Genomic DNA, 22,698 nt, shown 5'->3' with positions numbered 1-22,698 from the left:
CCTTCTCGCGAGACCACGGCGGCCCGGCCCGCGAGCGGAGGCGTCGCCATGGCGACAGCGCGGGCGCCGCCCGGTGGCGGCCTCTGTGAGGCGGTGGGGCCGCGCGCCCGCCGAGGGCCGGTGCCGGCTGAGCACGCGGGGCGGCCGGCCCAGCCATGGGCCTCGGCAGGAGCCGGCACGAAGCCGGCAGAGCGGCAGGTAACGGGCCGCGCGGGGCTCGGGGCGCGGCGTCCCGCCCCGGCCCGTCCTCTCCGGTGGCCGTGCCTCTGTGAGCGTGGAAACACCCGTGAGCCGGGAAATGCAGTCAGCCTAGTCTTTCCCGCTCTCTTATCCCGCTCCGGGCCAAAGCACAGAGCTAAAGGACGCCCTGGATCTGGTAGATCCCCGTTGTAATTATTCCCGTGTTCCAGGTGAGGAGCAAAAGACGGGGTGCGCCTGTTCAGCGCCCCCGCCCAAGGCCGGGCCGACGGACAGGCAGCCCCAGGAGCCTGAGGGGCCTGCAGACGGCTTCCCGCCTAAGAAAGGGGCGGCCAAGCAGCAGCGGCGTCCGTGCCAAGTGCAAGGTAGGACACGCCCCGAAGGGGACCCCCGGCTCTCAGCTTCCAGGCGTGTGCGCTGGGCACAGGGCGGGGCGCCCTGCCGGCCAAGGGTGTCAGGACCTGTGTATGGGAGGCAGCACCCCGGAGCCCCGGGGGGAAATGTGCGTTCCCCGAGGGGTTAGGGGGGCTGCGTAATGACAGCTGCAGAAGGACAGGCCACGGCGCCCTAGCGGCGGGCAGACACAGGCCCTCCGCTGCTGTCGCGGACGGTGCACATCTTTTGACACCGCTGTGGTCCCTTCCACATCCTGAGACGGGAACAGAAGCTTGGCAGGAAGGCTGCTCCAGTCTGCAGAACAGCCCTGGGTGACAAGGGCCGGGGAGCTCTGCCCGGCCACAGGAGTCAAGGAGGGGACGTAGGTGCGGCAAAGGGGTGAAATGGTTGCCAAATGCACTCACTTGCTAACAGCCCGGTGTGGCCACAACTTTCCCTGGGGCCATAGAATATGAAGTCTTTTATCAGTTCTAGCATGTGGATTGTGGACATGAAACTGTTAATTAAAACAAGGGAGGTGCCATGGGGTTTGTGCCTTGGAAAAACCCTTCTGTCTCCACAATAGAGGCTATTCGGGTCAGCCAGGACACCTGTCTTAGGCCTGTTGCTATTAAGGAGGAACTAACGAGGCAGTGGCAGCAGGAATTACAAAGACTCCAGGAAGTGGAAGCAGTGGGACCTGCCCGTGAGACGAGATGTGGGGACATGGGGGAGCCAGGAAGGTGCGTTTGGGTGCCCAGAAGATTGAGTAGTTGGTGGGTCAGACAGGGAAAAGGCAGGAGGAATACTGGCCTGGCGGGGAGAGAGGAACTGGGCACAGGCAGGTGTTGGGCTTGGGAGCAGGACCTGGACTTCAGATCCCAAGATATTTATTTATTTATTTATTTATTTTTAAATAAACTTTATTTATTTTTTTATTGGGGAACAGTGTGCGTCTCCAGGGCCCATCAGCTCCAAGTCATTGTCCTTCAATCTAGTTGTGGAGGGCGCAGCTCAGCTCCCAGTCCAGTCGCCGTTTTCAATCTTACTTGCAGGGGGCGCAGCCCAGCATCGCATGCGGTAATCGAACCTGCAACCTTGTTGTTGAGAGCTCGCGCTCTAACCAACTGAGCCATCCAGCCGCCCCTTCAGATCCCAATTTAGAAATCTCGCTTGAGGGAGGAAGACTGCAGGAAGGGCCAGAGTCCTAGGGAGGAGGTTTGGAGAGTGCTCCCTGTCTGTCAGGAGGTTTTTGGGTGCAAGTCACAGAAAAGCAGACAGACATGGCTTTGCGGCCAAGGGGTTCTATGTCTCCCAAATAAAGAGGGTATGTGCGCCCACACTTCACCACCCTCAGTATCCATGGTCCCCAGATTGCTGGACAGCTCCAGGGGTCACAGCAGCCAGGACTGTGCCAAGCAAGACCCTGAGAGGCGTTTCTCCTTGCTCTGTGTCCGCAAGGAGAGCCTTTCCCCGGCAGGCTCACCTGCCCGCCCTCTCCAGGATGCATGAACCTGAATTCCTGGGCGGAGCCTGTGCCAGCAAGGGGAGGTGTGGGCAGGGGATGGCCTGCTACAAAGGCGCCAACGGTGTCTGTCGCACCCTCATTTCAGAGGGCTGGAGAAAGGACGGGTATAGACGGCAGGGGCAGAGAGCAAGAGCGAGGATGGAGTTTCAAGAAAGAAGGTGAAGAGTGCTTTCTCCACATAATGGAGCATCTTAGCAATAACAGGGACAAGCTACTGACACATGCAGCACCTTTGGAGGTGAAGGAACCTCCAAAGCTTAATACTGAGTGAAAGAAGTCACGTGTAAAGACCACATGTATTATATTCCATTTATATAAAATTTCCAGAAAAGGGAAATTTATATAGCGGGAAGACTGGGCTAAGGGTGGGAACAGGAGCTGGCCACAAGGGGCATAGGAGGCCTTTAAGGGTGATGGAAATATTGTTAAAACTGGGTCAATGGTTTCCCATCTCTGAAAGTTCACTAAAAATCATTGAACTGTATGCTTTAAACAGGTGAATTTCATGGTATGTAAATTATACCGCAATAAAGCTATTAAAAAAGAAAGAAGGGGGACTCCTGGAGAGTGTTAGATGCTGCACAGAGGGCGTGACCTGGAAAAGGCTCCATGGAATCCTGTGAGGAGCTGTCCTCCGGGGCCTTGCAGAGAACAGCGTCCAGAATCAGAAGTGCAGACGGGGGCCGGCCCGGTGTTCTCAGGCGGTTAGAGCTCCATGCTCCTAACTCCGAAGGCTGCCGGTTCGATTCCAACATGGGCCAGTGGGCTCTCAACCACAAGGTTGCTGGTTCAATTCCTCAGTGGGCAGCGCCCCCTGCAACTAAGATTGAACACGGCACCTTGAGCTGAGCTCCCGGATGGCTCAGTTGGTTGGAGCACGTCCTCTCAACCACAAGGTTGCCGGTCGGACTCCCGCACAAGGGATGGTGGGCTGTGCCTCCTGCAACTAGCAACAGCAACTGGACCTGGAGCTGAGCTGCGCCCTCCACAACTAAGACTGAAAGGACAACAACTTGAAGCTGAACAGCACCCTCCACAACTAAGATTAAAAGGACAACTTGACTTGGAAAAAAGTCCTGGAAGTACACGCTGTTCCCCAATAAAGTCATGTTCCCCTTCCCCAATAAAATCTTTAAAAAAGAAGAAGTGCAGACCGTCTGCCAGGAGGACATCTAAACCAGGACACAGCACCTTTTCTTCTCTTACGTCTGTGTTCTGACTCTAAGGAATTTCCCTGTCAGATTTGGAAAAGTTGCGTCTTTTGGAAGTCAGTTTCTTTACTTAATCTAATACCATAAAAGCTTTAGGGATATGGAGAGTTCCAACAAGAATTCTGTGTGTAACTGTGGGGACAGAGGCAGGAGTGCAGTTTCCAGGCTCTTGGCCTCACGTGGAAAGGTGCTCACTCGGGTAGTAAATGGCCATCAACTGTGATTGGATGGCCATCAGCTGTGGCTAGTTGGCCGTCAGCTGTAACCAGTGAGCCATTGGCCACTAATATGGGGGCTAGCAAGAAGATGGTGGCTGGCAAGCGCGGATTGCAGTTAGCAGGGGGTTGGTTGGCTGGCAGAGAAGCAGATGGCAGGTTGCAGATCATGTGGCTCCTGCTTCCTGTGTCTCTAACCCAGCCACTAGCGAGACTATAGTGGTGTGACTCCCCTATCTATGGCTCCGTGGGTGTTCCTTTTTGGCCTCACCATGTCCTAAGTTGTTATGCGAGGAGAGCTGAGATGTCACCTGACACTACCCTGCATGACAGTGACACACGAATTAAAAGTAAGCTTTACTACCATGGGATAGGAATCAGAAAGTGACTGGTGGACTGGGCTTTGGGGGAGTCTGGCTCACTGGAAAGGGGCCTGTGGGAACTTTGTGGGCTGTTGGAAAGTTCTGCGCTGTGTCTGGGTGGTTACACAGTTGTATACAACTGTGAAAAACTCGTCCAGCTGAGCACCGAAGACTGCATTTTATCTTGTGTGAATTATTCCTCAAAAAGAAAGCATATCCATGGGTCCTTGTCTCTCAGAGCTGCACCCAGATTCTTTCAGTGTAAATGGGTGGGATAGATAGAGATGGTGCTTGAGGTTTGCTGCAAAGTCAAGGAGTCTGCCTGTGGCTGTGGGTGTTTCCCAAAGACAGCACAACACCTCTCCTCGGTGTTGTCTGGTGTGTCCTCGACGCTCCTCCCACCTGGGGGGTTGTCTGTGTTCCCTCCTTAAATCTCTGCAGGCTTGACATCCTCTTGTAACCCACAGAATGTGGCGGAAGTGACTTCTGATTCTGGGCCACAACAGGCCACGCAGTCCTGCCTTTCTCACTGGAGCCCTCATCTGTCCCCTGTGGAGGTCTCCTGGTCTCCTTCCAGCCTAAGGGCCAGCCCTGTGAGTGGATAAGCCTTCAGATGGTCCAGCCTCGGCTGCGCCACCACACACCACGCAGAAGCGGCATCAGTTAGCAGCCCTGTGCGTGGCCAACATGCGTGTCCTGCACATCAGCTCAGTTGAGCCTTCAGATGATGAGCTGCAGACACCAGACTGCGTCACCTGGTGAATCCACAGGTGACAACTGCCCAGTCGAACCTGTTCTGACTCCTGACCCATAAAGTTCTGAGGAAATAAAATGGTGCCTGCAGGCTGCTGAAGTTTGGGGCAGGCTGTCATGCAGGATCAAGTAGCGAGCAGGATAAGGCTCAGTGCTGGAGCAGAGATGAAGTCTGACTGTGAGTTTATAACTGGCAGCCATAGGATGGCACATATTATACTTTTTTGGCTCCTTCTGTATATGCTTAAATTTTCATATTACAAAATCCACAAACGGGGCCCGCCCAGTGGCTCAGGCAGTTAAAGCTCCGTGCTCCTAACTCCGAAGTCTGTCAGTTCGATTCCCACATGGGCCAGTGGGCTCTCAACCACAAGGTTGCCTGTTCAACTCCTCGAGTCCCACAAGGGATGGTGGGCTGTGCCCCCTGCAACTAACAACAGCAACTGGACCTGGAGCTGAGCTGCGCCCTCCACAACTAAGACTGAAAGGACAACAACTTGACTTGGAAAAACGTCCTGGAAATACACCCTGTTCCCCAATAAAGTCCTGTTCCCCTTCCCCAATAAAATCTTAAGAAAAAAGTCCACAAACATACACACATTATAGAGGTTAAATACCACAAATTTGCAATCAGCCAAATCCAAATCCAAAATACTGGATATCTACTGAAAAAAGGACCCCAATTTTTCTACAAATAAATAACATGGGGAAAAAGAGGATGTGTTAGTGGGTTCCAGCTGCTGTAACGAAGTTCTGTAGGCTCGGGGCTTAACAAACATTTCCCATAACTCTGGCGGCTGGGCAGTCCCATGATGTAGGTGCCACTGAGTCGCTTCCTATGAGGATCCCTCCCCGGCCTGCAGACAGCCATCTAATTGCTGTGTCCTCACATGAGCAGAGAAAGAGGGCTCTGTCTCCCCTTTTATGAGGCACTAATCCATCGTGGGGGCTCTGCTGTCGTGACTTCATTTAAACTTAACATCCCAAAGGCCCCACCTCCAAGTCCAATCACATTGGGGTTAGGCCCTCAACATGGGAATTTGGGGGACACAGACATCCAGACCATGACAGGGAGGACTGTTCTAAGGAGACTTGAGAGGCTGTCGTGCAGGGCGGCCTGTGGGGTCTCAGCTTCCGCTCCCCACATAAGAACGCAGGACATGGTGAGGCCAAAAAGGGGCACCCACAGAGCCATAGGTAGGGAAGTCATACCACTATGGTCTCACTGTAGGCTGGGTTTGCACGACGTACGACCTGCTGTCCGCTTTGCTGCCAACTGACCGACTCGCCTTGACTCTCCTCGACTCTTCTTCACTCTCCTCCATAGCCGCGGCAGTTATATCAGTGGCCAATGGCTCAACGGTTACAGCTGACGGCCATCTACTACCCGAGCCAGCACCTTCCCACATGAGGCTGAGAGCCTGGAAACTGCTCTCTGGGGCTCTGTCCCCACAGAGGCCTATGAGCCAAATGCAGTGTGTGGACCTGGACTAAGTCATTGATGAGATAATAAAATTGGGTCTTAGATGGTGATAAAGAATGAATGATAATTTTCTTTGATGTGACAATGGCATTGTGCTTACGCTTTAAAAGTCTTTCTCTGATTGCGATATAGACTCCATGATTTATGGGCAAAAATTGCATGTGTGGAATTTGCTTGAAACTACTCAGGGAAAACAACTGAGGAAGAACAACCAAACAAGATGACAAGACGTTTGTTGAAGCTGCAGGATGCATAAGTGGGGCTCCTACAATTGTTTTACGTGCGTCTGAATGTTTCCCCAAGTTAGCTTAATGAAGGTAGGGAATTTGAAAAAGAAGAGGACCTTGAGCATTTATTTATCAGCTATTAGAAATATGCTGGGTGAAAAAAGCCTCAATTTCTTCCCTGTAAAACATAGATTAAAAGGGGCCCTATTTGAGAAGCTTGCCATGGGTTGTGGGTCGTTACTGTCATTAGGGCTCAGAACACTGTCCCCTGTGTGGCTGGTCCACGAGGTGTTCAGTATGGAACAGAGCTCGCTGCAAAGCAGTAGGACCAGTGTGAGCCGTTTGGTAACAAGTACGTGACAATGTGAGCATTCTAACTAAGCACATGTGCACAGACACCTCTAGTGCTTTAACAGAGGCCTGAAGGGACGTGCCTCAAACTTGTCACTTCCAGGGGGCAGGCCGTGAAGGAACTTGTGCTTTTGTATTTAGGAACATTTGACAAACTCAGGTCTCCCCACTTGTGTGCATTCCTTTAATTAAGAAAATGCGGCCAACTGAGCAGTGTCGTCCCTACAGCAGCATTCCTGCCCGAGGGCACACAGCTCTGGTCCCCCGGCAGTCGTGCGGTGGAGCCTTGGGTTAGGCAGGCCTGCCTTTGCGCTCTTCCCTGCGTGCTGCCTGGGCCTTCAGGCAGCTGTCGCCCCACGTGGCTGGCACAAGTGGCTCCTGTCTTCTTCCCAGAAAGAGGCGTTTACTCTAAGTTTCGGAGTGCTCCTGTATGGTTTGGACTGCTTTCAACCTCACCCATTTCTCTTTCCGGAACCACGAATCTAATCCTGCGCTGTGACCCAACACAGACGTCTGCTTTACAGCAGAGGCCCCACAGACTCACTCAATGCCTGAGTGTTTTCTTCCTTCTAGAGAAACCTGATGCAAAGGTAAAGGCGAGCAAGGGGCACGTTGTTCCACAGATCGTCGTCACCAGGGCCTCAAACGAGAGCTACAGTTCCGTCAGAAGTGAGGAGCAGAGAACCATTGAGGAGCGGGCTGTGTGGGGCCCCTACTCCCGACACAGGAACCCCAGCACGGTAGACGCTTATCATTTACAGAACAATGAATAAATGGCCGCCCTGCTTTGTTCACTGTGCTCTGAGCCTCAGTCAGGAGGGCAGATGGGCACCCTGCCCTGTGGGAAGCTGCAGGTGCCCCTTCAGGAAATGAGGTTGCCCCTGTGACCACCTTCGTCTCACCCCACCCCAGAGCTGCTGGCGGCTTGGTCGAGGGCAAGAGTGACTCTTAGATGAATTTGAATAAATAGATTAGGATTCCCCTGTTGGAAGTGGCTGGCCGTGCAGGGGAATGACAGACGGCAGGCAGCATCTCGCTGACTCTTGGGGGCCAGTTGCCTCTGGAGCATGCAGTGAGTCCTGAGCGGTTGTAGTGAATGAGATGTCCCCACTCTTGGAACAAAGGTGGGACTCTGAGGACTGTTTCAGGTATCACGTTCCAGAACAGGGACGTGCAGTCAGCACAGAGGCCCGCAGGCTCCTCTTGGCCTGGCCATAATGTGATCCAAGGTGTCCGAGTCCAACAGGAGAATGGAGAGGGAGGGCAGCTGTGGCACTTACAACTGCAAGTGGCCTTGTCAGAGCTGTCCTGGGAAGAGGGGCGTTGAGCTGACAACTTGCCATGTTTCTGGCTGTGAATGAACGCTCCCTATGGCGAGGTGCCGTCCAGGGGACCTCCCGTACGGTCCCCGTCACCAGCAGTGCTCAGGCCCGGCTGGAGAGTGGCCTGCCCTGTGTGGCCCCACACGTTTAGTCCGGCGACGGTGTGTCAGCTCCTTTAGTTCCAGCTTGCTCAGCAGGCTTTACACGGTCCCTGTCAATCTCTGTGGGGAATATACTCTTTCAGCATGAAACAGTACAAGTAGTTTCGGTGTAAACCGGAAAGAATCGTAAATCTCCTCTTTACGTTGTTCACTAACGCTTTAGAAGCATCGTTATGTTTGTGCACTTATTTACGTATTCTGACTGGCCACAACCACGTATTAAACAGAAAAATGAAGCCCATGCAAACGTGGGTTTGACCCCGTGTGGTCAGCACGCCTACCCTGCTCCACAAAATTAGCAGCCGTTACGTTTCCGTCATTTGCCCTAGAAAGTGGCGGCCTCCTCCCCTCTTCCTGAGCATCTCCATGTGGAAGCCGTCTTCGCCATGGCACCCGAGCTTAGCTTACGAGGGATTGGAACAGGCCGGAGTCCTGACCTGAGGGTCGCCGCGGCGGGAGCTGGACGCGGTGAAGACGGGGAGGGACTAAGGGCCAGTCGTCGCTGGCGAACGAGTCACAGGGACGTAAGGCCGGGCCGGGGAGGCGGCCACCCACATCGCGAGGACGGTGCGGTGCCAGGCGGCTGCCAGGCCCACCGGGGTCACCGGTGAGACGGGGACATGTCACCCCCGTGCGTGCGCGTGGCGCTCACTCGTGTTCACGCTGAAGGGCGAGCGGAACTGAGGACCGAGAACAGTCTAAAGGCTCGAATGTACCGACTACCATTAGTCTAAAGGGAAACAAGTCACTTTGGGTCGTTAAACCATGACGCAGCTCGTAATGACACGTCCCTGACTCGTCACGTCGGAATCCACGGCCGCCCGCCCGGCGCCCCGCCCGCTGACCCCGCGGCCAGACGGCGGAGGACCCCCGAGGACCCCCGAGGGGCGCCCGGCACGCTCAGCCAGGTGGCCTGCCCCGCACCCACGTGCCCGCACGCCGCGGGCCGCCCCGAGCTCCGCGTCCCCGTAGGCCCCGCCCAAGCGTCACAGCACAGCTCCCGCGGCCCCGCCTCCGGCGGCCGCTCCTCAGCGCCCGTCCTGCTGAGATGCCGCGCTTCAGGTAAAACACGGCGGCCAGCTCAGTGGTCGCAGCGCCTCGTACCAACCGACGTCCTCGCCGCCTCCGGTCCCCTCGAGAACGGCCGCCGGCGGGGAACGCCCCGGAAGCAGGCAGCGCGCCTGCGCCGAGGGAGCCCGCTGCGCCTGCGCCTGCGCCTGCGCACACGGGGGGCGGCGCCTGCGCACACGGGGGGCGGCGCCTGCGCACACCGGGGGCGGCGCCTGCGCACACCGGGGGCGGCGCCCGCTCGGCATGGGGGAGCCGGAGCCTGCTTCGGAGCAGATCCGCCTGAAGTGTATCCGTGAGGACGGCTTCTTCACGGTGCCTCCGGAACACAGGGTGCGGCGGGGGGCGCGGGGGTCCTTCCGCAGCGCGCGGTCCTCAGTGCGGCGCCGAAGCGCCGAGGTTTCCGGCCCGGGCGGGAACGAGGGTCCCCGAGCGCCCGGCGCCTGCAGCGGCCGCCGGGCCGGGGGCCGGCGTGTGGGCTCGGGCGCGTGGCGCTCGCCGGAAGGGGCGGGCCGGCTGGGAAGCCGCCGGCGCCCTCGGGAGGAGCGGGTCCCGGGCCCCCACGCGGGCGGTCCGCAGTTTTGCGCGCGGCGCGGGCTCTGCGGGAGGCCGTGGAGGCGCGCTGTCCCGCGGGGCTGCGGATGGGCCGGGCCCCTGCTGTCGCGGGCCGCCGTGTAGTCCCCTCGGCGACCGCTGCCGCGCGCCCCGTCCCGCTCCCTTGGTGGAGATGCCGGAGGGGCACCTCGGGGACGTGGCGTGGCGTTCCCGGAGCGCAGCGCTCGCGCGGGCACAGCTGTGCACCCTGCGGCCGGAGTGCGTCGGGACTGACCCCGGACTGACCGCCTGACGGGCCGGCCGCGGGGGGGCACGTAGACGCCCCCACGTGAGGACAGCCAGCTGCCCGGTACGAGGGCCTCGAAGGCAGGAGCCGTCGGCACTTCAGAGGAAGAATTGTTTCCATCGGGGGCCACGAAGGACTTGTGGCATTTCTGTGGCATTTCTGCCGGACCGGGAAGCGGGACTCGGACGTGGACGCGCAGGAAGTAGAGGAGCCGCGGGACCAACGGCGTGGAGGACGCACCGTGCGGGGGGGAGCAGGCGGGAAGGGAGGTTGAGATGAGCTCACCGAAGGGCTTCAGTCCGGGCCCGACGACTACGTCTTGGTCTCCCAGGTGCCGGGGAGAAATGAGATGGAAGGCCAGGGTTGCTAACGAAACAGGCAGAGAGGCCAGAGGGACTGTTGGAATTCAAACCTTGCTGCACGGCTTCTTAGACCCAAGGAGAACTGCTCATTCGGTCTACAAATGCATGTTGGGGTACCAGCTCTCCACTAGGATGGGACCCGAAACACAGTGCCAGAAGTACAGGACTGTTTCTCGCTCCCCTGATATCCCAGAGAGAGGCAGCTACCTTCCATAAGGTACGCCAGGTTCTCAGATTATGCCTTGTTGCTCCACCTGTACCTTATCCAAATCTCAGCCTGCTTCAGGTGGGCAGCAACCAGCTCCCTTTGATCAAGAAGTCACACCGGTGTCTTCCACTCATGTCCCATTGGCCAGAATTTAGTCACATAATCATACCAGAGGCGACAGGGAGGCTAGAAAGTATGGCCACCAGCTGTGTGGCTGCCTGCCACTAGGCAGTGTTTCATAATGCAAAGTAACGTATGGATGTTGGGGACAGTTAGTCTCTGCCATAGAAACATTGCCACTGTGTTTGGTAGATACTTTATGAAGATCTTCAAGCTTTTTCCACCTCCAGAGCATAAGAGACCAGTGCTGCTCAGCTGACTTTCTATCATGGTGGAAATGTTCTGTTTTGAGAGTCATCCATACGGTCACCGTGAGCCACATGGGGCCTTATGTTTTTAGACAGCATACATCTGGACCATGAGATTGAAAGGGTGTGGCGAGGCCATCTTTTGATACCACATTCCAAGTGTCCAGCCGAGTGTCATCATCCCCTTTACTCATCTGAAAAGCCCAAGTGTATGGTTACCTTTGGTGAGCAAGGCATGAGTGGGCTCCCTGCTTCAAAAGAAGTGAAATATCCCCCTTCTGTCCACCAGCTGCCATATCCCCACACTGCCAGAACCTTTCTCTTTCAGCTGGGACGGTGCCGGAGCGTGAAGGAGTTTGAGAAGCTGAACCGCATCGGGGAGGGCACCTATGGCATCGTGTGTGAGTGGCCAAATGGGGAGGCCTGGTACCTGGGAATGTCCCACAGCAGCTGTGTCAGGGCTGGAAGGAGGCCACTAGCCCTGCTCCCACCAGGGCAAAAGCTTGTACGAGTGAATACTTGCCCGGGTAACTAAGCATCAGGTGGCTAACATGTAGCCGTGCATGGCCGTGACCCAAAAGCGTCCAGAGCTGCAGCTGCAGCTGCAGCTGGGGTGGTGTCGGCCTGCCCTTCCTGCCGAGTATCTGGGAGCTGCAGAAATCAGCACGATGCATTGGGAGCCATTTTTGCATAAAATCAGGGTCTGTTTTTCTAGATAAAGCGCCTTATAAAGGGTCCCTGTCAGGACACAAAGCAGTGGTCTGCATACTGTACTGTAAGACAGAAACTTACAGGGTGCTGTTACCACTAGGCCCCCTCTCCCTAGCTCAAACATGACAACTCTCCTGGAGCACTTGTCTCGTGGCCCAGGGTGTTAGCTTGCAGAGAGTGAGGAACAAGTATCACTGGGCATCTGGTTGTCAAAGAAGAAAGGGAACCTCCAGATTTCAGGAAGAGGCCCTGTGTGGCACACGGATCTACAAGTGGGGAGTGGGTTGCCGTCCATCACAGATGACTCTCCATTCCAGACCGAGCCCGGGACACCCAGACAGACGAGATTGTTGCCCTGAAGAAAGTGCGGATGGACAAGGAGAAGGATGGTGAGCGGGGCCCCGGCACCACTGAGCTCAGAGTGGAAGGGGTTGCCTGAGAAGCGGCCCCTCAGAACCGAGTGTGTGCCTCCCTGCCCTCGACAGCATCTGCATGGTGGTCACAGGGCTGGTCTCCGGGGCTCCCCACCACACTCCAGGCCGCAGCTCCCCTGAGCCCAGGATGTTCTCCATCTGCCTCCCTCCCGGGTGCTGATGGCCTTGTCTTCTCTCGGCCTTCCCCACCAAGGCCTGGCCGGCAGCCGCCATGTGCTCCACACATCCCCTGTGCACCAGCCCGCAGCACCTCCCTGGCTGCCTCTGTGGGCAGAGCTCTGCCATGCCCTCTGTGGACCCGTCGTACACAGTGTCAGTACAGAGAGCTGCCTTGCATTGGATGCAGGAAAGGCTAAAGGGGCTTGTTAGGATGGCCTCGATTTTCCCTGAGGTAGCAGGCAGAGCCCTGACAGTGGCAGGGGTGGGGGACACAGAGCTGACGTGGGCCTGGGTAAGGGGGCTCACTGAGGTGGTGGGCTGCAGGGGTCCCTGTCTTCAGGGGTGGGGGCTCCCTGAGACTGTGAGGGATCCCATCAGCAGGCTTGCTGTAGGCTTGCTGAGGCCACGTCCGGTTGCAGGGGTCCCTGTCAGCAGCCTTCGTGAGATCACACTACTCCTGCGCCTTCGCCATCCAAATATCGTAGAGCTGAAGGAAGTGGTTGTGGGGAACCACCTGGAGAGGTGAGCCATGTGCCCTGGGGCCTGCTGAGCCCACGCTGCCCAACCCCGACCTGGGAGGAGCTGAGAGGTGATGTGTGTCTTCTTCCCATTTTTTCTTCTAGCATCTTCCTGGTGATGGGTTACTGTGAGCAAGACCTGGCCAGCCTTCTGGAGAATATGCCGGCACCCTTCTCTGAGGCTCAGGTGTGAGGCTGGGGCCTGGGGGCCTTCACGGGTCCTTGTGCAGCACATTTGTGCTGGACAGCTGGCCCTGACTGTCCGGCCTCTGCACAGGTCAAGTGCATTGTGCTACAGGTGTTCCGCGGCCTCCAGTACCTGCACCGGAACTTCATCATCCACAGGTGGGTGGGGTCTCGGGGCATTTGTGTTGGTTCATGACATGGCGGCAGGGTGACCGCCAGTACTGACCTCTGGTTCCCTGTATCCAGGAGAGGAGCAGAAGCAGACAGCCTCAGTGCAAGTGGCGGTCCTCTGACTGCTCCTTGAGGAAGGTCCAGGACCAAATAATAGGTGCTCTCCCCTCTGGGGAGGTGGCGATATGAGTGTAGTCAAGGCTCTGAGAAGTCCTGCAGTGGAGAGCCTGCCTGGAGTCTTGTGACACATGCCGGGCAAGGCCGGGCCCTGGGGGCTGAGTGTGGGGCCAGCGCAGGACTCTGCAGGCAGCGGCTCCCTGTGCCCAGGGGCAGCTCGTACGACCCTGGGTGGGGAAGCCAGGCAAGGCCGGGCTTGGGGCCTGGCTCTGCTGCTGCTTCAGTCCCTGAGAGCTCTGGGGTCCCAGCCTAGTGCCTTACACGCCCTGCCCTCCTCATTTGTAAGAAGTTCAAATAGATGTGTGGGAAAGCGTTCTGAGTGTCACTGGTGGTGCCAACCTGGCTGCCCCTGGGGCTCACTTCCTGGGGCCGCTCATTTTCTTTCCTTCCCAGGGACCTAAAGGTGTCCAACTTGCTCATGACCGATAAGGGCTGCGTGAAGACAGGTGGGTGTGGGGACTGGCTCAGGTGGGGGTCTCCGTGCGCAGCACCTTGCAGGGGTGGGGGTACAGAGCTGTCCTTATAAGCCCCTGGAGGCTAAGAGCTGTTCCCACACGGCAGCTCGTTAGCCCTCACAGGCTGACACACTCTCCCTCTTTCTCTGCCTTTGTCACAGCGGATTTCGGCCTGGCCCGAGCCTATGGCATCCCAGTGAAGCCAATGACCCCCAAGGTGGTCACACTGTGGTGAGTCCCTCAGGACCCGGTGTGCCTGGTGGAGGGGGTTTGGGGTATCACACTGAATCCGCAAAAAGGTTTTGGGGATCTTGAAGGGCTATGCACACTAGTAGAGGCTGTTATAAGACGGCTTCCCGACAGCAGGGCTGTCATGGGGAAGGACCACAGCAAGGACGGTGGCACAGGACCTGCCTCGTGCACATGGCTGCCCACCCTGCCCGATCCTTAGCCTGGCTCTGAGCTGGCTCTGGGAGGGGAGGTCACTGCACTAACAAGGGCAGGGGCGGTGGTTCTCCGAGCTTTCTGTGTAAGTCCTCACTGCGTTTTTCAAACGCAGAGCTCACTTGAAATTGGGGTAGAACGTTCAAGGCATGCTTTCTGCCATGTCACTCAGGCCCATCTATAAAATGGGCTGACAGGAGACCCGTGCCTAGGACACTATTGTCTGCCACGCATTGGACACCGCCGCACCCAGTAGCCAGCCGTCCAGCGAAGGCAGCTGTCACCGGCTATGCTGCCTGTGTTTGTCCGAGCTGTCGTCCAGGGCATCTCGGACTCCCAGGAAGGCTGGTGGCTGGTGGTAGGCTGGCGCACATCTGTTGTGCCTTGTGGAGGCCCAGGCTGGAGGAGAGGAAGTGCCCGACATGAGGTGGCATACTTCTCTTGGCAGGTACCGAGCCCCTGAACTGCTGCTGGGGACCACCACACAGACCACCAGCATTGACATGTGGTGAGGGAAGCTGCTGGTCCGGGGCTTCGGGAAGGGCAGGTCACATGGGAGCTGGCAGGGGCAGGAGTGGGGCTGGGATCAGGTCCCAGGTGGGCCTAAGCCTGGGGCCCCAAAGGAGTGTGAGAACTTAGCTACAGCCTTCACAGGCCCCTAGCACTGAGGTCCCTGGGAGGCAGGCCCTGTCACCCGGTCACGGGGCCAGTCCATTGTGGCCTCTGACCCCAGCATATGGGAGAACGGGGCTGTGCACGCCCTCAAGTAGTATCGCAGGAGTGGTGCTCACCAGGTGTGTGGCGACAGAGCAGGTACAGAGGTGAGGGCCTGCCGTCCTCTGCAGGGCCGCCGGCTGCGTCCTGGCTGAGCTGCTGGCCCACAAGCCCCTCCTGCCCGGCACTTCTGAGATTCACCAGGTGGACCTGATAGTGCAGCTGCTGGGGACGCCCAGTGAGAACATCTGGCCGGTGCGTGCCCAGCAGAGACCCCACCTTTGCCCGTTCGGTGCAGGCCCTGGCTTCAGCTCCCCTCCCCTCCCTCTCTGCTCCTGCAGGGCTTCTCCAAGCTGCCGCTCGTCAGCCAGTACAGCCTGCGGAGACAGCCATACAACAACCTGAAGCACAGGTTCCCGTGGCTGTCAGAGGCTGGCCTGCGCCTGCTCAACCTCCTCTTCATGTACGACCCGAAGAAAAGGTGCCCGCCCTCATGCGCAGTCCCCCCAACCCGCCCTTAGAGGGCCGTGCTCCACCAGGATGGGCCTCCCCAGACACATGCGTGGCCTCTGCCCACAGGGTCACGGAGCCCATTCTGAGGTTCCCATCAGTTTCCAGGCCCCAGAACCCTACTTCGCACCCACCCGTGTGTCATTGGGAAATCGGAACCGGGCTGCTGCTTGGGGCCCAGGACCATGCTAACTGTGGGCCTCCTCTCTAGGGCGACAGCCGGGGACTGCCTGGAGAGCTCCTACTTCAAAGAGAAGCCCCTGCGTGAGTCCCCCAGACCCTGTGGGCCCCGCTCTGCAGAGCTCTTGGCGAGTGGCCTTTCGGTGGGGGGGAGGGAGGCTAATAAGGACAAGCCCCCTTCACTCCTGAGGTGAAGTGAACTCCGCGCAGGCCCGTCCAGGCACTCCGGCCACACCCTGTCCACCGTCATGGGAGGGGAGCAGAGGGAGGCGCAGGGGTGGCCCCAGGGGCCCCGCCCACTGCTGACAGCCCCTCCCCGCAGCCTGCGAGCCGGAGCTCATGCCCACCTTCCCCCACCACCGCAACAAGCGGGCCGCCCCGGCCACGGCTGAAAGCCAGAGCAAGCGCGGCAGGCCCTGACGGCTGCGTGGACTGCCCCTCCGCTCCCTGCCACGGCGGCCCACCACTGCGCGGGAATACAGGTGTGCACCCTGCAGGCCGGGAGGCTGGACACCTGGGCTGTGGTGGCGCCGTCTGGTGGCCGAGCTGCCGAGAAGCTCAGGAAGCACTACTGGGCCGCGTCGGTGTCGCTGGCTTGGGAGGTGTGGGCTCTGCTGGCTGCTTGTGTCCTCTTAGTCACCAAGGCCTTTCTGGGGCAGGGAGAGGCCAGGCAGGCAGGACTCGGTGGGAAGGAGGGATGGAGTGGGGGGTACAGGCAGCCCAGTCGAGCTGGGGGCTGAGCCCTGTACTCACCCCACACTGAGGCCCCCAGGTGGGTGGGCACATGGCTGGGGCCGACAGGACCTCAGAGATAAAAGGCTTTCCTGACAGACGTGGCGAGTTCCGAGTCCTTTAATGTGCTTTGAGGTCTGTCTTGTGACGCATGTGCTGGGAAGGATGGAGGTGGGATGGACAGACTGGGGCAGGACACCCGGTGAGAACAGCACAGGAGATGGCACCTGCCCCGAGGGCCCAGGCAGACACACCCACCTTTCCAGTATGAGCTAGTGGTCCCTGGGACGCGACCCCCCAGGGAGGAGGGGCTGCAGCTGCCTGCCGTGGCCTTGGGGGTGGCTGTTTGGGAGTTCGGCCAGTTTTCCCCACTGGACCTGGGGTGGGTAGGCTGTGATGGGCAGCCTTCGAGAACAGCCCCCTGCCCTCCAAAGCTGGCACATCGGGAAGGACAGGGAGGTTGTGGGGTGGGGGCCTGGAGTGCAGTGACACTCGGCTGCCCAGGCGCCGCCTCCCGCTGGTTTGCCTTCAGACCATCCCTCTGTCCAGGGGGCCGGTCTCAGCCAGTAGGCCTTCAGGGCTGGCCTGTGACAGCTCAGCCATGCACCTGGCAGAGCCCAGGGGCTCAGTGTCACCGCCAGGTCCCCCTGCACACGTGGGAAGAGGGGCAGACAGCGTGTCCCCAAGCACAACCTACAGGGAGCAGTTCAGGAGCTACAGGCAGACGCTGGGTGCCACAAGGGGTGGGGAAAGGGTAGGAGGCTGAGGGTCCTTCCTGGGGACAGGCTCAGGTGCCTTGACACGGACACAGGCTGATCCCCTCCACCCAGCACATTCTGGCGTGGTTCTAGGTGCCGAGGGCGGGGCTTTGCACGGAAGGCGAGACCTTGTGTGGGGCCTGGCCGCCGCCTGTGGCCAGTGCCCCAGGAGGGACGAGGCCCAGAAAAGCACCACGGAAACGGACAAATCCCCGGCTGGGGGCCTGGCTGGGCCTAGGGTCGGGCCCCCGGGCTGTCGTAGAGCAGGGTGTCCACCTGTGCCCGCCGCAGCCATAGGCGCTGCTGGGTGTCTCCAAGCAGTGCACGCAGCACGTGGCCCAGACGGCAGGTACGCAAGGTGGTACAGTGGGTGGCATGCAGCTGGCGGCAAGTGTCACAGCTGAGGGTGGGCAGGGCCCCAGGGGCCAGGCAGCTGTGCGTCTGGTAACCTGGGGGCTCAGGGGGAGGACCGTGCGCGTGCTGGGGGCTGGCCCGCCCAGGGCTCCCGGGGGTCTTGGGAGCAGTCAGGTCCCCAGGCCGACTCAGCAGCTCTCGGTGCAGCGAGAGGAAGGAGAAGGCCTCGGGCTCCAGCTCCTCCTCCAGGGCCGTGTAGGGCGGGCTGCTGGCCTGTGACACCGCAGCCTCCCTCAGGGGCTCCCAGGCCTCGGCCCCTGCACCCCACAGTTTGGCGCTCTGCTCCCACGGCAGAGGCCGGCAGGCCAGCTCCGAGGGGGGTGAGCCTGGGCCTGGACACGGCTCTCCGTACAAGCTGGGCTCCTCCGGGCCCTCGTCCTCCTGCAGGCCCCGGTACAGGTCCAGCTGGGCCCTGAACAGAGCCGGGGGGCCCCGGGGCGGCAGGGCCAGCCGCTGCTGCAGCCAGGCCACACAGGAGGCCACGTCCACGCTGCCTCGCCTGGCCTGCAGCAGCTCCTCAGCTGGAAGCACACTGGTGCCCAGCTGGGCCAGCACCTCACCCAGGATGTCACACTCCAGCCGCAGGGCGAAGCAGCCCAGGGCCACCTGCAGCAGCTGGCCGGCGGGGGGCGGGGCAGTCATCATGAGGCAGTGGTTGTCCCTGGGCACGTAGCCCATCTTCTGGAAGCTCTGGATGAGGAGGTCCTCCGACAGCGCACCCTTCAGCACGTGCACGTAGCCCCCGGAGAAGGTCTGCAAGGGAGGGGCCCGCTCAGAGGCCGCCCTGCCTCCGAGGCCTGAGCAAGCCAAGCTCCTCTCCAGCCCGGGCCACCCCCTCACTATAGATGGCAGTGTGGTGCCGACTGACCAGACTGTCCCTGGCTGTGCTGACGCTGCCTCCAGAAGAGCTTCTGAAAAACATAGATGCTCAGGGCCAGCCCATCATCACCGTTTAAAAATGACATTCATCTGGCTGAAATAAAGAGCCCTACACTGAGGGAGGTCACTGCCTCTGGGTCCCTCCACCTGCTCTCAGCCCTGGGGTTTGCGGCTGTGATTAGTTTCTGAGGTACCTGCTGACTGTTTTGTTACGCACGCGCACACAGGTGCGTATCTGACCAGGTAGCCTCCTTAACGTGCTGAGCTCTGCATTCTCAGTTAACTCTGGAGGGCTTTCCCTGCCAGCAGGGGCTCAGCCACTCACTCTTTCCAGCTGGGTAGCATTCCACCATGTGGACAAAACAGGTGCATTCTGGAGGCTCTCCTGTGCACCTGGGCTGAGAGCCCTGGAATAACATGGGTAAGTGCTTCCTAGACTGTGACGTTACGTGAGGAACTAGAAGAGTGATCAGAATGATGATGGTGTGTCTCTCCCAGCTCTCAAATTCAATTAGCCTGGGGACCTGTGAGTGTTCTGCTTAGGATAGCCCCCCACCCCCCAGCACTGCTGTATGCAAGCATTGTACTCGGGGCTTTGCCTCCCCCCACAACAGACCTTAAACTGGACTCTTTTTGTGTCCATTTGGCAAAGGAGGAAATGGGTTCAGAAAGCCACACAGCCAGGAGGAGGTAGAACCAGACCCCATGCAGGTAGGCCCAGCACCAATGCCCAGGAGCGCCCAAGGGCAGTCCTGTGTTCTGCTTCCAGCCCCACAGCCCTTGCCCTCTTGTCTTGATGGATGAGTGAAAGCCCTAGAGGCTTGGACCAGCAGGGGTCCTCCAGGAGCAGTGGGCTCTGGAGCTCACCTCCCCAGAGAGGCTACTGCTGCCATGGCAACTGGTGGAGACAGCTCGCCCACGTGCTCAGTGACATCATCTTCCCCCTCTTCCAAATTAGCTCAGAGGCTAGGCGGCCTGCCCCTCCTGCTGCCCCCCTCGCGTACCTAGAGGAGTCTGGCAGCCCTGGGCACAACCTCTGTACCTGGGCAGAGAGGTGAACTAGGTTCGTGCCCACCCTGGCCCCCAGCGTCTGTCTGCTTCATAGGGGTACACCCACCTGGCATCCTCTGTAAGTGGGATGGGAACTTCAAGTCCCTCCCCAGCGCCTGTCCTGTGATTTTTACAGCAACTGGGACCTCAAGGCCACTTCGGGGAGCACAGTGATGAAAGCTTTAAGGGGCAGGAGGCAGGCAGCGGGGAGGGACTGGCCTCCCCCCAACCCATGATCTCCGCCCCAAACTGCCCCAACACAGCCCCGAGCTCCACCAGGCTAAGGACAGCTGACCCCCCATTCCCCGACGCCTGGGCAGGGGGGCCCCGCGGCCCGCGCCTTACCTTGATGGTGGCGAACTCCTTCCTCCAGGGCAACAGGTACAGGTGCACGGCGGCCAGCTCCAGCAGCTCGAAGGCTCGGGCCAAGCCGCGCAGCGCGGGGGCCAGGTCGGCACGGCCCCACAGGCCGTCGGTGAGCAGCGCCAGCGCGTCGTCCTGCAGCGCCCCGTGCAGGGCGAAGTCTTCCACCAGGATCTGCCAGAGCACCGCGCGCAGCGACGGGTCCCCGCACACGCCCGCGCGGCCGCGCCGCAACTCGCGCTCCAGGCACTGGCGGTAGTCCTCCGACAGGGAGGTGCTGCCCATCCTGGGGGGGTGGGGGTAGGATTTTAGGAACCAGAGACCCCTCCCCGCTAGCTGCGTTCTGGAGCCCCCCACACGCGTTCTTGTCGCGTGTGCAGGATCCCCCACTCAGCGTCCACAGGTCCAGCCTGGCAGCCCTGTCCTTGCCAGCTGAGCCCACCCCGAATCTACAGCGACCCCCCTTCCTAGAGACCCGCCCTCCAGCTGAGGACCCCACCCCGAACAGCGACCCCTTCGCCTTCCAATCGTTCTGAGCCCCACGGGCGACCCCTCTACCTGTGTGTCCCCAGCGGCGACTGAGCGCCCAACTCCACTCCGGCCTCTTCCCCCGCAGCGCGCTTCCGCCGTGTGCCGGCTGCGCCGTGGCCTCGGCCGTGACGCCCGGGGCGGGTCTGGCACAGGCACCGCCCTCTCGGCTCCCGCCGCCCGGCCCGAAGGGGGCGGGGCCTGGGGACGCCAGGGAGACGCCCGCGGCCCCGCCTCGCCGAGCACCTGCGTGCGGCACCTGCGCGCTCACCTGTCCCGGCGTCGCCCGTCTCCTCTCGGCGCCGGCGCAGTGCACGGCCAATACCCCGCCCACGCGTGCGGACACGGCGGGCGCTCGGGGCACGGTCGTGTCCCCGCAGCCCCTCCCACCGAGGCTCCTGCAACACCCTCGGGAGCACCGGGCCCCCGGAGCAGCAGGAGCCGACGCTCCTGGGGGGTCCGCGGGCGGGAGCCGGGACGCGGGGCGGGGCCAGCACTCAAGGCGGGCACACGACCGCGAGTGGTCGTGGGTCAGAACGAACACCTCGGTGTCGGCCGGCCGACCCCGAGGTCTGTTCCTTCGGGCTCCGCTTCCCGGACGCCTGCCGCTCTCCGTCGCCGGTCCCTGGGCGTCACCAGGGCGGGTCTTTGAGGTGGGACGAGGCACCTTCCTGCCTACTGCGCAGGATTGTGCGTTGACATGCACCCCCCATACGCGTTCTTGTTGCGTGTGCAGGAGCGTGTTTCCCACTCCGCGTGGATGGTGTTTTGCTCTGTACCTCAGATCTTCTTCACTCCTGCACTCCGTGGTGTGACATCCATCCCGTGTCTGTGTGGCCCAGGCAGTTGCTCCCGTTGTGTGCTGCCCCAGTGCTCAGGGCCCTTCCTCGGTGTGACGCTTGAACCTGCGCAGATCTTTACACCTGCCTCCACCCATAGGATGGAAGTGACAGTGAGTAGCTTCTCAGGGTGAGGGAAAAACTCCTCGTTATCTCGAGATGACGCTCTTGGAAACCAGCCACCATACGGTCAGGAAGGCAGCAGCTGAGTGGGGAGGCCTTCCGCTCAGCTGAACAAATGTCCCCCCAATTCCTATCCACCTGGAACCTGGGAATGTTAACGTCTTTGGAAGTAGGGTCTTTGCAGATGGGAGCGAGTGAGCATGAAGTCATACTGGATTAGGGTGGCCCCAAATCCAATGTGAGCGGTGTCCTTATGAGAGGGGACTTCAGACACAGAAGCACAGGGGAGAAGGCATGAGGACTGACCCAGCTATGAGCCAGGCAGGAGCTGTGAGAAGCTGGACCAGGCAGAGGATTCTGTTCCAGCATTTCCAGGGGCACGACTCTGTCAGCACCTTGGTCTCTGACTTCTGGCCTCTAAAGACATTTCTGCTCTTTTAAGCCTCCTGATTGGCGGTAGTTTGTGACAACTGCCACCGGAAGCTGAGGCAGGCCTCCCATAATCCACCTGATAGCCCTGAGGTCCTAGCTGACAAGCACCCACTGCAAACGTGGACAAATGTCCAGATGATCCCAACCCCTGGACATAGGGTCACCCCACTCTGGAAGCTGATGTGGGGGTGGGGGTGCAGCTGTCCCCACTGGGCCCCGCCCAAGTGGAAGATTCACGAGAAAGTGAGTAACTGTTGCGTGCTCAAGCCAGTGAGTTTGGGTGGCTTGTCACTCAGCTGTGGACAGAGGGGATGGTCTCATTTGCCACCTCCTCTCCACTCTCCTCCACTCCATCTGTGTACATGTCCTCCTATGACCTGGGGCTACAGACAGGAGCAGAGATGGGTCAGAGGGTCAGTCGGTACTTAGCCTGGCCCAGATCTGCAGTCCACCGTGTATGAAGTTCTAGCTTGTTCTTGTTTTGAGTTTCTTGGTTTTTTATGACTTCTTACGCTGATTTGTTTTTTTTATTTCATCCTCTGTTGATAGCCTGTTCATAGCATTTCCTATTTTTCTAATTGGGGCTCCTGCCTTTTTCTTGTTGACTTGCAGCCTTTCCAATGTGAAGAATCAATTATTCATCCTTGTTTCATGCAGGAGCCACAGGCTCAGCCCCAGGTCGCACTCAAGCAGTGGCCTGAGCACAAGCGCATCTCACCGCAGTGCACTGGGCAGGGTGCCAAGGAGACAGCCCCACAGGTGTGGCCCCCGGCACAGAGCCAATAGGCGGCCCGTTACCAGGCTTGGCTCCAGGCACACTTCATCCCCCACCCATCCTTGCACCATCAATGTCAAGGCCTAGAGAAGAGGCATTGATCCCACCCCGCC

General features: G+C 59.5%; 2 protein-coding genes across 14 annotated transcripts; one reads left to right on the top strand and one right to left on the bottom strand.

The window, feature by feature from the left end:
• The first annotated feature begins 38 nt into the window (after positions 1-38).
• Positions 39-16,522, top strand: CDK10 (cyclin dependent kinase 10). 10 transcript variants are annotated; one of them, XM_081031630.1, is made up of 15 exons: positions 9,456-9,587; positions 10,427-10,674; positions 11,126-11,257; positions 11,362-11,434; positions 12,062-12,133; positions 12,757-12,859; positions 12,961-13,042; positions 13,133-13,200; positions 13,783-13,835; positions 14,006-14,075; positions 14,737-14,796; positions 15,134-15,257; positions 15,344-15,483; positions 15,724-15,776; positions 16,015-16,522. In XM_081031630.1, exons 5-15 carry the CDS (start codon positions 12,115-12,117, stop codon positions 16,110-16,112), a joined length of 870 nt encoding a protein of 289 aa, XP_080887756.1. In that variant the 5' UTR covers positions 9,456-9,587; positions 10,427-10,674; positions 11,126-11,257; positions 11,362-11,434; positions 12,062-12,114; the 3' UTR covers positions 16,113-16,522. The 10 variants fall into 10 exon arrangements, with proteins under 10 accessions (XP_080887751.1, XP_080887749.1, XP_080887750.1 ...); XM_081031625.1 differs by lacking the exons at positions 9,456-9,587; positions 10,427-10,674; positions 11,126-11,257 and adding exons at positions 39-198; positions 411-563 and having other exon boundaries at positions 15,344-15,465; XM_081031623.1 differs by lacking the exons at positions 9,456-9,587; positions 10,427-10,674; positions 11,126-11,257 and adding exons at positions 39-198; positions 411-563.
• Positions 16,523-16,530: 8 nt separating this feature from the next.
• Positions 16,531-21,329, bottom strand: SPATA2L (spermatogenesis associated 2 like). 4 transcript variants are annotated; one of them, XM_081031619.1, is made up of 4 exons: positions 20,447-20,549; positions 19,871-20,174; positions 18,465-18,507; positions 16,531-18,349 (listed from the first exon to the last, which is right to left on the bottom strand). In XM_081031619.1, exon 4 carries the CDS (start codon positions 18,272-18,274, stop codon positions 17,417-17,419), a length of 858 nt encoding a protein of 285 aa, XP_080887745.1. In that variant the 5' UTR covers positions 18,275-18,349; positions 18,465-18,507; positions 19,871-20,174; positions 20,447-20,549; the 3' UTR covers positions 16,531-17,416. The 4 variants fall into 4 exon arrangements, with proteins under 4 accessions (XP_080887745.1, XP_080887748.1, XP_080887747.1 ...); XM_081031622.1 differs by lacking the exons at positions 18,465-18,507; positions 20,447-20,549 and adding an exon at positions 21,196-21,329; XM_081031621.1 differs by lacking the exons at positions 18,465-18,507; positions 20,447-20,549 and adding an exon at positions 20,688-20,811.
• Positions 21,330-22,698: the final 1,369 nt, after the last annotated feature.

The sequence above is a fragment of the Rhinolophus hipposideros genome, assembly GCF_964194185.1.
Source record: "Rhinolophus hipposideros genome assembly, chromosome: 21".
NCBI lineage: Eukaryota > Metazoa > Chordata > Mammalia > Chiroptera > Rhinolophidae > Rhinolophus > Rhinolophus hipposideros.
The sequence above is the reverse complement of the archived record's forward strand: the minus strand, read 5'-3'. Positions and strand labels throughout refer to the sequence as shown.

Coding starts and splice junctions, on each gene's coding strand:
- SPATA2L (XM_081031622.1), bottom strand. CDS start 20,173: ATGGGCAGCACCTCCCTGTCGGAGGACTACCGCCAGTGCCTGGAGCGC. Junction 18,350..19,870: donor AGGAGTTCGCCACCATCAAG/GTAAGGCGCGGG, acceptor CCTCCCTTGCAG/ACCTTCTCCGGGGGCTACGT.
- CDK10 (XM_081031623.1), top strand. CDS start 49: ATGGCGACAGCGCGGGCGCCGCCCGGTGGCGGCCTCTGTGAGGCGGTG. Junction 14,797..15,133: donor ACCACCAGCATTGACATGTG/GTGAGGGAAGCT, acceptor CGTCCTCTGCAG/GGCCGCCGGCTGCGTCCTGG. Junction 15,484..15,723: donor ATGTACGACCCGAAGAAAAG/GTGCCCGCCCTC, acceptor CCTCCTCTCTAG/GGCGACAGCCGGGGACTGCC.